Source organism: Peromyscus californicus, unplaced genomic scaffold, assembly GCF_007827085.1.
Source record: "Peromyscus californicus insignis strain IS unplaced genomic scaffold, ASM782708v3 Scaffold_10__1_contigs__length_136768540, whole genome shotgun sequence".
Taxonomy (NCBI): Eukaryota; Metazoa; Chordata; class Mammalia; order Rodentia; family Cricetidae; genus Peromyscus; species Peromyscus californicus.
This window is the reverse complement of record NW_026294391.1, coordinates 1,142,615-1,156,298: the sequence shown is the minus strand read 5'-3', so window position 1 is coordinate 1,156,298 and position 13,684 is coordinate 1,142,615. Positions and strand designations below refer to the sequence as shown.

At 47.1% G+C, this 13,684-nt stretch overlaps 2 protein-coding genes and 1 long non-coding RNA gene across 8 annotated transcripts in view; 1 reads left to right on the top strand and 2 right to left on the bottom strand.

Annotated features, from left to right (window-relative positions):
- The window catches only part of LOC128100601 (uncharacterized), a 91,542-nt gene extending 91,428 nt beyond the window's left edge, over window positions 1-114 (bottom strand). The window contains exon 1 of the long non-coding RNA XR_008214977.1: window positions 5-114. This is a non-coding gene — a long non-coding RNA (uncharacterized LOC128100601). The remainder of the gene's footprint in view (window positions 1-4) is intronic.
- A 112-nt stretch (window positions 115-226) lies between these two features.
- Window positions 227-11,633, top strand: Araf (A-Raf proto-oncogene, serine/threonine kinase). Of its 5 annotated transcripts, XM_052717127.1 has the most exons (17): window positions 316-334; window positions 1,422-1,512; window positions 1,668-1,820; window positions 1,990-2,093; window positions 2,836-2,938; window positions 3,029-3,183; window positions 3,301-3,399; window positions 4,709-4,850; window positions 4,952-4,979; window positions 5,074-5,213; window positions 5,310-5,512; window positions 8,670-8,846; window positions 8,937-8,983; window positions 9,473-9,591; window positions 9,823-9,954; window positions 10,788-10,922; window positions 11,095-11,633. In XM_052717127.1, exons 3-17 carry the CDS (start codon window positions 1,725-1,727, stop codon window positions 11,227-11,229), a joined length of 1,815 nt encoding a protein of 604 aa, XP_052573087.1. In that variant the 5' UTR covers window positions 316-334; window positions 1,422-1,512; window positions 1,668-1,724; the 3' UTR covers window positions 11,230-11,633. The 5 variants fall into 5 exon arrangements, with proteins under 5 accessions (XP_052571391.1, XP_052573831.1, XP_052574583.1 ...); XM_052715431.1 differs by lacking the exon at window positions 1,422-1,512 and having other exon boundaries at window positions 227-334; XM_052716272.1 differs by lacking the exon at window positions 316-334 and having other exon boundaries at window positions 360-1,512.
- The window catches only part of Syn1 (synapsin I), a 46,465-nt gene continuing 44,405 nt past the window's right edge, over window positions 11,625-13,684 (bottom strand). The window contains exon 13 of one of the 2 annotated variants that reach the window (XM_052713635.1): window positions 11,625-12,736. In XM_052713635.1, the coding sequence (XP_052569595.1) occupies window positions 12,601-12,736 (136 nt within the window). In that variant the 3' untranslated portion in view covers window positions 11,625-12,600. The remainder of the gene's footprint in view (window positions 12,737-13,684) is intronic. The other variant, XM_052714394.1, reaches the window with a different exon arrangement.

Genomic DNA, 13,684 nt, shown 5'->3' with positions numbered 1-13,684 from the left:
TCACACCAAAAAAGGACAAGCTTCTTTATTCTGCAGCACTCTTAGGGTTAAAGTCCTTAACACGCAGTTGTCGTCCTGACTGCGCCTGCGCGCCAATCAGGCCAGGAGAATTTGCCCTAGAGACTACCATTTGGGGCCACCCCTCCTAATCCGGAACACGACCCACATTCCGCTGGTCCTGTCTTGACGGGCGTGATTTTACTCCAATAAGAATGAAGGGCTGAGTCCTGGGGAGCCAATAGCAAAAAGCCGAGGGACGGTGGCGGCGGCCTGTGAGAGGAAACAAGAAGACAGGCCCAAGATGGAGGCGGTGGTGGTGGTAGCGGTGTGACAGGTGAGGGCAGGCCCGGTAGGGTTTGGGTTTCGGAGCTGCCGCCGGACCCGGGCAGAAAGTCCGGACCGAAAGCTAAGCTCCAAGATGCTTCCGTCTGAATCTCAACACCCCCCGCCCGGAACCAAAGGAGTGGTTTGACCCGGGGCGAGACCATCATCTACGGAGGGAGTGGATTGAGTCCGCGGACAGGCTGCTGTGGTTTCACCCGCTGCCAATGGCAGTGCGCCTGCGCAGACCTGAAGCCCTTCGGGAGGGCAAGACAGCGCCAAATGGGGTCTGGGGTCTGGGGTCTGGAGCTTGGGTGCGAGATTCCAAGATGAACTCAAACCCCTCCAACTGTCTGATGACATTTCCTCACCAAGTCCAGGAGATGCAGCTCTCTCCCATGGTTCCTTATTGTCCTTAATATTCTACCCCTCTTAGGGAAATGTCTACAGGATAGCCTCATTATCCCTAGTTCACCTCAACCTCCTTCCATGATTTCTCAGAGCGTTTACAACAAGTAATCTTTCTGTGACCCTTCGGTAGTTATCAGGGAGAGTTTTTGGAGACCTTTTCCCCCAACCTTACCTCCATTTTCCTCATCTGGATACCATTGTGTTCTTTTCCCTTTCTTTTTAACAGTGTTTTCTGGTGAGCCATCATTGCCATTTGCATTTGGCTTAATGTGTAATTCGGTCTATTATCCATCTGTCTTTAAACTTCTATTACATCTCTCTTCAGCATAGTGTTTGGTGACCCTTTGTGAATTTATCACAGAGTTTGGTGACCTCTATTAGTTATCTGATAGTGCCTTTAATGCTACCATCAGCCTTACAGCTCAGTACTCTGAGATACTCACAGTGCCTTTTAGGATCATGGTACAGTCTCCATTTCCTCCAAACTAAAGACAAGATTTGATGATCATCCATTTTTCCATTCCCTGTCTGTAACTCTTTTCACTATACTATCTGATCACTCCGCTCTTCATTGAAAGTCAGGGCAGCCTGTTCATTCCCATTACGTGTCTGAACCTTCGTTCTCCAGTGCAGTACATACTGACTTCCCCATTAGTCACCAGAAGAATTTTGTGTACTGTACCCTCCAGGACAGTTGTGCACTGCCTCCTCACTGCAGTGAGCCTGAGATCTTGGCACTCAGCTGTGAGATAAGCAATAGCAGATTCTGAGCAGAGAAGGGTAAGCATTAGGTGTTAGCATTATTGGGCTGTTTCATGAAAATTGGGCTGCAGGGAGCAATGGGAGCTTGGAGATGGAATTTTATTTGTCCTTTGTTACTCTGCTTTCAAGCTATCATTACTAGACCTCTGAATTTTTACTTTGCCCTCTCCTAGGAGTCCTATGGCACCTGCCCAGTCCTACCTCAGCCCATCTTGACAAAAGCAGGTTCCATGGAACCACCACGAGGCCCTCCTGCTAGTGGGGCTGAGCCATCTCGGGCAGTTGGCACTGTCAAAGTGTACCTGCCTAACAAGCAACGCACAGTGGTGAGTCACCGAGACAAAACTGGCATGGGTTCCAGATGGTCCCAATTGTAAGTCTGGGATCAGAAGGGTGACAAGGGGTAGGGAATAGCCACTGCAGAGGAATAGAATAATTGGCTAGGGCACTTACTGGGTATTGAAGACCCTAACCTGTGTACACATACACACGTAGGTGACTGTCCGGGATGGCATGAGTGTCTATGACTCTTTGGACAAGGCCCTCAAGGTGCGGGGTCTCAATCAGGATTGCTGCGTGGTCTACAGACTCATCAAAGGGTAAGTATGGAAACCCTATGCCATCCATTGGGTCCCCACACACCTCCCTTCTTCAGTGTCATCTTAATCCTTCTCTGTATTGGAGTCTTCCACCAGTTGAGGTAACATCTTTTGTTTCACTTCATTCATTCGTTGACCTGGAAGGTCTGCAACTCATTATCTACTCAGCCCCCAATTCCTCACTCTGTCTCCTTACAGAGTTCATCTGTTTTGTTTTTTTCACAATTTCTTGAACTCATCAGCCCTTTCTTTTCTCATTTTCCCCATGTACTGTGGAGTTGGTCTTCATGGGCCTTCTTTTTATTTCTGTGTTCTTTGGTTCCTTAACTTTCTGGATGTAGTTCATTCCTTGAGCCTTTTTCCTCATCTATAAAGTGGGAGTGAGAATAGTGACATTTCTTCTTTTGAAATTTTACCTTGTTTATGTGTGTGAGTGTTTTGACTGCATGTGTGTATGTGCACTGTGTGTATTTTTGATGTCTATGAAGACTAGAAGGTTCTAGATCCCCCAGAACTGGAGATTGTGAGCTGCCATGTGAGTGGGGAACTGAACCCAGGTCCTCTGCAAGAGCAGCAAGTACTCTTAACTTCTGAGCCATCTCTCCAGCCCAGTAGTGAATAGCTTAGTAAGAATTAGACATGCCAGAGAGTAGTTTATGGATGGGGCTGAGAGGAACTTTTGGAACTTTCCTGTCTCCACCTAGTCTACCATCCTATTCATTCTCTCCCGTACTCCTTGCAGAAGAAAGACAGTCACTGCCTGGGACACAGCCATTGCACCCCTGGATGGTGAAGAGCTCATTGTGGAGGTACTAGAAGATGTGCCACTGACCATGCACAATTTTGTAAGTGCAACAGGGGTGATGGGGGAGGCCACGGTGTTGACAAGGAGGGCCCTCAGTCAGGCCTGAACTTTCCCTGCTTTGTGGCTGCAGGTACGGAAGACATTCTTCAGCTTGGCCTTCTGTGACTTCTGCCTTAAGTTTCTGTTCCATGGTTTCCGCTGCCAAACCTGTGGCTACAAGTTCCACCAGCATTGTTCCTCCAAGGTCCCCACAGTCTGCGTTGACATGAGTACCAACCGCCGACAGTGAGCCTAGCCTGGGGTGGCTTGAGGGATGGGGAGGACAGAAGCCCAGGTACAAGAGCTTACAGACAGCTGACCTATACTCACAGCCTTCTTGTTTTACACCTTTATGTCCTTAAGGTTCTACCACAGCATCCAGGATTTGTCTGGAGGCTCCAGGCAGCAGGAGGTTCCCTCAAATCTCTCTGTGAATGAGCTGCTAACCCCCCAGGGTCCCAGGTAGGGATGTCTTACGTGAAAGGCTGGAGGCCAGTGAGAAAATGATCAGAGGACCCTGATAGATCATACTTTTATACATTTGTTTACTTCATAAATGCTTATTGAGCACCTCCAAGTCATGGAACTGTGGGACTGTTGGTAAGGCACCCAGTCACACTGGGTTTCAGTTTTTTCATCTGGGAAGAGGGGATGATACTTCACCACAGTGGGTTCTGAAGAGGATTGAGAGTTGAGATATGCGATGCTTAGAGCAGGGTCTGGTACAGAGTAAATAACAATTCTTATTAATTGTGTATATATATATATATATATATATATATAAATATATATATATATATATACTAGTTTATTTCTTCCAGTATAACCACACTCAAGTCTCTTGTCTTTGAAATACATATTATTGTATCAGAAAGTACTGTTTTTTAAATTTTTCTTATGTTTGATATAATGATACCATATATAAAAAGTAAGGTTAATATATTATCATTATTTGTAGTCATAAGTGTATGTGTGTTGATTACCCGTGAATTTAATCTCAGGATGGTGAAAGGAACAGAAAAATGTTTTTGTGTAAGGTATGGTAATTCGTGGGATGTAGAGACAAGAGGATCAAGGCCATCCTCCACTAATTAGCAAGTTCAAGGCCAGCCTGAGCTACATGAGACTGTCTCAAAACAGCAAAAAAATTTTTTGTAACATGATAATATGTAGAATCTTTATATTATATGTATAATATGCATTACATAATATGATAATATGTATATTTAAAACATTGCCATTTTAATATAGGTAATGTATATTATTATAAAATAAATAACGTATTTGAAAGATACATGTCATTATGATGATATGTAATAAAAAAAATCGTATCTTACCCTTTCTCCAACTATCTTTGTCCTTCATTGTCCCTCCTTTAGACCTTTTCTCCAATGTCACCCTTTCTGAGAACCCACTCCTGACTCCCCCAGGGACACTTTCTACCTCTTTATTTTGTTTTTCCTTTTTGTGTCTATCACTAACAGGCATATTATATTATATATTGATTTTTCTTTTTTACCTCTGCTAGAATAACCCTACAAGGGCAAGGGCTTCTTATTTATGGTATCCACAGTTTGATCTTCTCAGTTTAGAGTGGAATCTGGCACACAGGAGGCACTCAGTAAATGTTTCTTGAACAGATGATTACTGGTATGACCAATAGACATGTATGTACTATGTATGAGCTAAATGCACATTCAGGGTGGTGGGGTTGGGCTTTCTTTGCTTTCTGCTTCCTTTTGCATCGATTTCACAGCTTTTTCTCTATCAGCCCCTGCACCCAGCCCCGTGACCTGGAGCACTTCTCCTTCCCTGTCCCTGCCAACCCCCCACTGCAGCGCATCCGCTCCACATCTACTCCTAATGTCCACATGGTCAGCACCACAGCTCCCATGGATTCCAGCCTCATGCAGGTGGGTGCTAAGGAGGCAATGGTGGGGAGCAACAGAGCATTGCTCTGAGCCATTACTGTTGCCACATCCTCACTTTGACTACTGCTCCCACTTCCTTCCAGTTCACTGCTCAGAGCTTCAGCACCGATGGTGAGAGAACTCCCTACCCCCTTGCCTGCACCCTGAGCTCTTTCTGCCCCACCATCCCGCTTGCCTTCACTCATAATATTCTGTACAACCACAGCTGCTGGTAGAAGTGGTGATGGAGCCCCCAGGGGTAGCCCTAGCCCAGCTAGTGTGTCCTCAGGGAGGAAGTCCCCACATTCCAAGTCACCTTCAGAGCAGCGAGAGCGGAAGTCCTTGGCAGATGAAAAGAAAAAAGTGGTATGCCATAGGAAATCCTTGGGGGCCACCACAGGCTAAGTGCCATGACTGAGGGTTATGGGTAGGCCCCTCTGATGCTACCCATCTGGCCCACAGAAGAACCTGGGGTACCGGGACTCAGGCTATTACTGGGAGGTGCCACCTAGTGAGGTACAGCTGTTGAAGAGGATCGGGACAGGCTCTTTTGGCACTGTGTTTCGGGGGCGTTGGCATGGCGACGTAGCTGTGAAAGTGCTCAAGGTAGCCCAACCTACTGCTGAACAGGCCCAGGCCTTCAAGAATGAGATGCAAGTGCTCAGGTGAGGTTGGTATGTGTGTACGTGGGATGGGATGGTGGCAGGCAGTGTTTAGTGTTTCTTTGGGGAAAAGCCATGTTTGGGTACTTTTTGGGTGTCTGCTACATTTATGTCATGTTGGAAGCATAATTAGACTTGGTTTGTCTCTAAGAGATGTCCCTTTCCCCTCTGGTGATGATGATGTTTCTTTGGATTAACATTGTTATTTGCTGTCTATGAACTTGGTCTGGCCATAGGCCATTCCCATGGTCATTAATACATGAAGAAGATTTTATGTAATCTTAGCTCCAGGAGTGCTCATGTCCTTCCTTTCTTTTTGCTGAATCATTCCTGTAGTTACTTTATTGTGTTGTGGGCTTGTTAATTATAATAATGCTTTGATAGAAAGGACAATATTGCTAATTATAATCATATTCATAATCCAACTGTTTAGTTATTATAAATGCTGTAATTAAGAGATAACCAACACTGTATTAATTTATTCACACTGAGAAACCCAGGGTGGCACCCTTTTAGCCACTATAGTTATTATGTAGCATAGTACTATGTGCCTCAATTTTATATAAGCAAGACTGTATAGTTTATGTGTGTGTGTGTGTGTGTGTGTGTGTGTGTGTGTGTGTGTGTGACCCAGAGCTTCACCCATACTAAACATATGTTCTACCACTTAGCTGTACTTCTTGACATCATGAATATGTGATTTCTGACAATCCTGAGGATGCCTATATGGGCTTTCCCCCTCTATCAAATGGACATAAATGGATGCCACAATAAGAAAACTTTTATTCTCATCTCATCTCTGTAAATTTTGATGATTTGAATATGCAATAATTTGCACTCTATGTTTTATCCGCTGGCTTATCATTATTAAGAACCTTTGGGCTGGTGAGGTGACTCAGGACCAAGCTTGACAACCAGAGTTCAGTCCCTGGGACCTATAAGGTGGAAGGAGAGAACTGACTCTTAGAAGTTGTCCTCTGGTCTCTACATGCACACTGTGACAAACATGCTCTCTGTACACAGATACAGACACAAAAAAAGGAATATCTGTATTGGGCTGGGGAGATGGCTCAGACAGTAAAGTGCTTGCCATGTAAGCACTTGAGTTTGGATTCCAAGCACCCACTTAAAAAATAAAAAGCTGGGTACAGTGGTGTACACCTATAATCCTAGTACTGGGAAGGCAGATACTAGAGGGGATCACTAGGGCTTGCCAGCCAGCTAGTCTAGCCAATTGCTGAGGTCTAAGTTTAGTGAGAGATCCTGTCTCAAAAAATGAGGTGGAGAGCAATCAAGGGAGATACCCCAAATCAACCTCTGTCCTCTACACCCATGCACATGCACAGGTGAATCATGTATGTATGCCACATACAAAAAATGTGGAGAGCGATTGAGGAATATACCTGACATTGACCTCTGGCCTCTATGTGTGTGAGCAGATGCACATGTACATGAATACTTTACACACACACACACACACACACACACACACACACACACACACACACATCCCCATGTTGAGCTGGGCATGATAGCACATGCCTGTAATCTCAACACTTGGGAGGCTGAAGCAGGAGTATCAACAATTTGAGACCTGAACTGGGGTGGTAACTCAGTACAGTACTTACTATGTAAGCATGAAGACCTGAGTTTGATCTCTAGCACACACGTAAAAAGTTGGGTATGGCAGCACAGGCTTACAGTCTCAGCAATAGAGAAGCAGAGATAGGGGGATCCCAGGGGCTCATCAGCCAGCCAGTCTAGACTAATTGGCAAGCCAGTCCAGTGAAAAATCTCTGCCTCATAAAACAAGGTGATAAAATAAGTAAACCAAGTGAACAGATCCTGAAAATGACACCCTAGGTTGACCTCTGGCCTCAACATGCATGTGCATACATGTGCACTAACATATCCATATGTACCTGCATATACACAAATACACAGAATGTTCAAACAGTCTGGGGGTATGTGGCGAAGCCTTGTCTCAAAAAAAGTTTTTGTTTTTGTTTTGTTTTTACATTTGTTTAGTTGTATATTTTTGTGTGGTAGTACATGACCATGCTCCTAGCACTTACTAGGTTGAGGCATGAGAATCAAGAATTTGAAGCCAGCCTGAGATACATGAAACCATGTTTCAAAAACCAAAAACAATCCTTTTGTGCAGAATTCAGTGGTAGAGCCTGTGCTTAGCATATGAAGGGCTCTGTGTTCTATCTCAGGTACCAAAACAAGAAGGGATGTCCTGGTGCTCTGTTGTTTTCTGTGATCTAAGTATCATCCCTGTTGTCTGTATTTGTGTATTCTAACTATGGTTAATACTTATATAAAAGAATATGTGGCAAAAGGATTTGTGCATGACAGCTTATGTGAGGTAGACCCAGGTACCCAGAAACAGACTGGAGTTTTTAGAGTGTTTACTGTTTGTTCAGCTCAGTTTTAAGGGTCGTTTTCTCACCCTTTGTGACATCCTTATAAAGCGGCTACTGTAATGATAACAGTTGTATACTTTGGGAACACAAGGACTAAAGAGGTTAGAGGTCCTCTCCAAGGTTGTACGATGAGTAACTGGTGAATGTTGGAACTGAACTTGGGTTATAACATGGTTCCAGACTACAGATTCTTTACCTCGAAGCCTCTCACAGTGATTAATAGACTATCATCCTCCCATGTCACACATGCCTCCATGTCTTGACCCTGTGTTTATCAGTATCGATAAAGAAGGTTGGCTTCCCATTTTGTCATCTGTAAAATAGCCACTGCTGAGTGTAGTGGCTCATGCCTATGATCCCAGTGCTTGTGAGGTTGGGGTAGGAGTATCGCTGAGAGTTTGAGGCATGCCCAGGCTACTTAGTGAGCTCCAGGCTAGCTTGGTATTCAGCATGAGACCTTGTTTTAAAACCAGATGAAAATAATAAAATAAAATAGAGTTTTGTTGAGGAAGGTCAGGACATCCACCTTCTCCCAGCCCCCCCATAGAGAATCAGCCCACCAAGTCTCACAGATTGGAATCTGACAACATTCTGGCCTTGAGAACCCTTAAAGACAAGGTGAAATGAATGACAGAGAAGGTAGCTGACATTGCTTTTCCTGTTGCTGAGTAAATACATGACACTTGTTCTATTTCCTGACCCCTCCCCCAACCTATCCTCCCTGCCTACAGGAAGACACGACATGTCAACATTTTGCTGTTCATGGGTTTCATGACCCGGCCAGGGTTTGCTATCATCACACAATGGTGTGAGGGTTCCAGCCTATACCACCACCTACATGTGGCTGACACGCGCTTTGACATGGTCCAGCTCATTGATGTGGCCCGGCAGACTGCCCAGGGCATGGAGTGAGCCTCACATCTTAAGAGAGATGGGGAGGAGGGAGGGAGAGATGAAATAGTCACCAGCCAATTCACTACCCACTTCCATCTCCACAGCTACCTCCACGCCAAGAACATCATCCACCGAGATCTCAAGTCCAACAGTATCTACCTGTCCTGGCTGGGATTGGGGAGGGTATTAATCAGGTTGATAGCTTAGAGGGATGGTTATTAGAGTAAGTTTCTGGAGATTAAAAGGGAAGGTCTTGTATCCCAAGGTTTCTTGCCAGGTAGCAGAGCTTATGGCTGGTGAAGGGCCTTTAAATGAAGGACCTTTGTTTAGGAGATGCTTGGTTCATATACTGTTGGGTACTCTGGTCAGGATATGAGATGTAGCAGTTGTAGAGGACATTTATAGGGAGCTCATGTTCAGTGTCCCAGGCATGACAACTTTAGGTGTTGTCCAAGGGAATTCTTGGTCTTGAGTCACAATGGGACCAAGTGGGGTCCCATTAATTGTGGATAGTTAGTATGAAATGGGATGGCTTCTTGTTAGAGACATGACTCACCAGCCCAGGGATTCTGAGAACCTCCCAGTCAGGGTGAGAGGCATAGCTATTGGGATTCCCTGTAATGGCCCTTGACCTTGCTGGATATCTTCCTACATGAGGGGCTCACAGTCAAGATTGGTGACTTCGGCCTGGCCACGGTGAAGACACGGTGGAGTGGGGCCCAGCCCTTAGAGCAGCCCTCAGGGTCTGTGTTATGGATGGTAAGTTGGGCCAGGCTAGCTGGGAAGCAATGAGAGATGTGGGCTTCTCCTAGGTTGGGACATGTGGGGCAAAGTGGGGATGCTTGTGCCAGGTGTGGGTATCTGGACTGCCCATGTTTCACCTCATGTGGGTAGCTCTGAGTTGTCCTCAGTGTGACTAGTAGGATCTAGTACTGTGGGCCAGCTATTTTTTGACTCTCATGGTTCCCCTCCCCATCTGGCCTACTGAAGGCAGCTGAGGTGATCCGTATGCAGGACCCGAACCCCTACAGTTTCCAGTCGGATGTGTATGCCTATGGGGTTGTGCTGTATGAGCTTATGACCGGCTCATTGCCCTATAGCCACATCGGCAGCCGTGACCAGGTGAGCCCAACTTAGCCACAGTTCTTAGGGCTTCACCCTCCAGGTCCCCTTCTTTGTACAGACTGGTAATGTTAATAACTTCCCCCCAAGCCTAGGATTATCTATCTGTCTATTACCCTGTCTCCTAGATGTCTCATATTAACTCCCATTACATCCACAGACTCCTGAGCCATAACCCTTAAAATCCAGATTCCTTTGACTCCCCATATTCAGAATGCCCCTAGACTCCCAAACATCCAGAAGCCCTCTGAACCCTTCAGTATTTACAGTCTCCTGCTATGGATGCCCAAAATACCCCAAGTGCCCAATACTCAATCCTTTAGTGCTTCTCAAATACCCATAGTCACCCAGGGTTTGGGGTCCTAGCATCCTTAACACTCTAGGTCTTGGATTCTCACAGTTCTCCAAATTCAAGGTCTAGAACTTTCCATGTTCTTAGATACCAGGATTCTCTAGGCTCCAGGTACCAAGTATTTGAGCCTTGAGTACTTCACAGTCTATACAGACTTACAGTCATTTATACGTCAGATCCTTACAGAAATGGAAGTTTCCCCAAGAAGTAATGCTCTGCATTTCCCTGAGTTTCACTATTTTACAGGCTCTTAAGCCCCTATACACTCTGGACTCTTGTTGTTCTGGGCCATACACACTTACACTCTTTGACACCCTGAATTTAAATCACTCTATTCCAGCTGCAGAAAAACCCTCCCAAGTCCTCAGGGACCCAGACTCCTCTGGGCCCTCCAAAAATTAACTTCCCATATCTCTTGAGATTCATAGTTCCCTGGGCCTCCCAGTCCAAACCCCAAATCAACCCATTCCCCCCACATCAGATCATCTTTATGGTGGGCCGTGGCTATCTGTCTCCGGACCTCAGCAAAATCTTCAGTAATTGCCCCAAGGCCATGAGGCGCCTGCTGTCTGACTGCCTCAAGTTCCAGCGGGAGGAGCGGCCCCTATTTCCCCAGGTGGGCTGGGTAGGAGGGCTGGATGCCTTGGGGAGATGCACTGTGAGATAGAGGAGGATACAGAGATAGAGACAGATGTGAATGTGAACCATGTTGAAGGTTGGGGGTTGTAGGGGGGTTGGGGGTGTCTCTGGTACTCTGGACACCCCTCCTCATCTTCACCTGCTCCCAGATCCTGGCCACGATCGAGCTACTGCAGCGGTCACTCCCCAAGATTGAGCGGAGTGCCTCCGAACCCTCCTTGCACCGCACCCAGGCTGATGAGTTGCCTGCCTGCCTTCTCAGCGCAGCCCGCCTTGTGCCTTAGGCGCCACTCCCAGCCACCAGGGAGTCAATTTCAGCCTGCTATGCCAAGGCACCCCTTCTTATCAGCCAGTCATTGTTCTGCCTCTGCCTTGATACTGCCTCAGGATTCCCTATCCCACACCCTGGGAAATTTGGGGAAACCCCCAAAGACTGAGATCCCTGGCTTCTTCCGTAATTTGGTTTCCTCTTGGCTTTGGGGATATTTCTAATTTGGAGAACTGTTTCATCTCCAATGGCTGGGATTCATGGCAAGGATTCTGCTCAGAACCTCTTTCTAAAGTTTTTGCCTGATGTGTCTTCACTGGATTTTGGGGTTCCCAGCACCCCATATGGATTTGGAAGTTTCCCTTTGTCTCCCCCACTATTCAAGGATTCTCTTTACCAAGAAGCACAGAATTCTGCTGGGCCTTTGCTTGTTTATTTTGCTTCCCGACTCTTCTCTTGGGGTTCAGAGCCGCTGAGGGGTGGGGCAAGTCCAGGCAAGGAGTGGAGGTTGGAGGAAAGTGCGGACCACACAAACAGCGCCACTGTACGCATTACCACAGGCGGCACGAACGAGGACCACATACGCCAAGCATGGCACAAGAGGAGGCCAAGTCAGTCACAGACACAGACATTGGCAAAGGTGGGGGAGTGGGAGACCACTGACTGGCCTTCCTTGTGCAAAGGGTTCTGAGAGGATGGGTGGAGTTTGCATATTTAAAGACAGCTTCAGAGGCAGGAAATTGGGGAGGGGGTTTCTGGAGGAGGGAACTGAGGGGTCCTAGAAATGGAAGGAACTTCCAGTGTGTTGTATGGAGTTGAGGGGAACTGGTGAAGGGAAGTCCTTGAGGGGCTGACTGGGTGATGGATGGTAGGTGGCATTTGAAGATGTGGATCTCCAGAGAGTTGATCTATGGAAGGAGGTTAAGGGTATGGGCTTCTTGAGGAATTGGAAACTTTTGATTATGAGCAAGGCATGCCGGAGAGATTCAGGACCAAGAGTAGACTAGGGTTTTCCAGGAATTTCGGGGCTTCAGGAGAGGATTCGATGGATTAGGCCAGAAATGGTGTTCTGGTATTGAGGGACTTCCAGGGAGGAAATCACCTTTAGGGGTACCAGAAATATAGGTCTTAAGGAATTTGGAGATTTTAAAACAGATCTGGAAGTGACCAGGAACAGGATTCTAAATGGACTTGGGGATTCCCAAATGTGAGAACTGCATTTAGGACCAGGTTTCTCAAGGGATACCGGCATCTTGAGGAATGAGAAGTGGGATGTTGGAGAACCAGAAGAGGGGTTCTTGAGGGATTTGGAGATTCCAAAAGTGAGAAATGGACTCAGGACCCAGAGAGGGTTGTCTAGGGATTTAGGGGTTCTCAGAGTGGGGTGTCAGTCGGAGAAGAGGCTGGCGAAAGATTTCCTCAGGCTGCGGATGGTCTCAGCTTTCACCTCGTCCTGGCTAAGGCTGGGCCTGGGCGGGGCTGGCTCTGGAAGGTTGAAGGCATTGGTCAGAGACTGGGATTTGCTAGAGAGAGACAAGGTGGAGGCATGGGAGGAAGGGGGGAAGAGGAAGGAGAGGAAGGGAGAGAAACACAATGTTACCCCAGGCCCAGCCCCAGCCCTGCCCCTCTGATCCTGGGGCTGTGCCTGTGACCTTCCCACCCCCAAGCATGGACCTGGATCCTGATGGATTCTCAAGGATGGGAGAACTTTAGGAGCAGGTGAAGCTGGGGCCAGGGAGCTGGGATGGACTTGGGAACAAGGTAAAGTGGTGTGGGTTTAATGGGAAGAGTCCAATTCTAGGCTAGTTTGATATGAAGGACGAGAGAGAAGTTGCTAGTCAAAAGGTAAGGAGTCTAGGAGGGGCCTGGGCCAAGGACAGGTGGGTAGGGGGCAAGCCAGTCTGAGGTGGAGCAAATGCGTGGGGCAGGGAAAACTTTTGAGCCAAGGGCTAGGGGGATAGAATGGACCAAAAGAAGCAGAAAGGGTGGTAAGGCTGATGTGGGAGAATTTGAAGTCAGAAGGATTTGGGAATGGACCAGAAAGGAGCTTCTATTAGGAAAAAAAGTTTGAGGAAATGCTGGAAAGAGTGAAATGATGGAAGGCTACAAATCGGCCTGAGGGAATTCAGGGATGGTTGGGAGGAGGGTGATACTGGGAGATCAGCTGGGCCAGGAGGTACTGGAAGTGGGTCAGTCAGGCTACTGGGATGGGCCAAAGGCCTGGAATGGGGACTTTCCCAGGGCCTGTGGGGAGGAACCTGAACTGGAAGTGATGTTGGAATTCTTCCCTCAACTGCTGGGATTGAGACAAATATATGTGCGCGCGTGGGGATGGGGGTGGGGTGAGGGGTGGCCCAGTCTGGCAAGAGTTCTCAGGCAAATGAAACCTGGTTTTCCTTGGGATCTGGGGATGACTTACTGGGGCCAGCGCCCTCTGTGAGCAGCCAAGGCTGCTATAGAGGTCCCCTTAC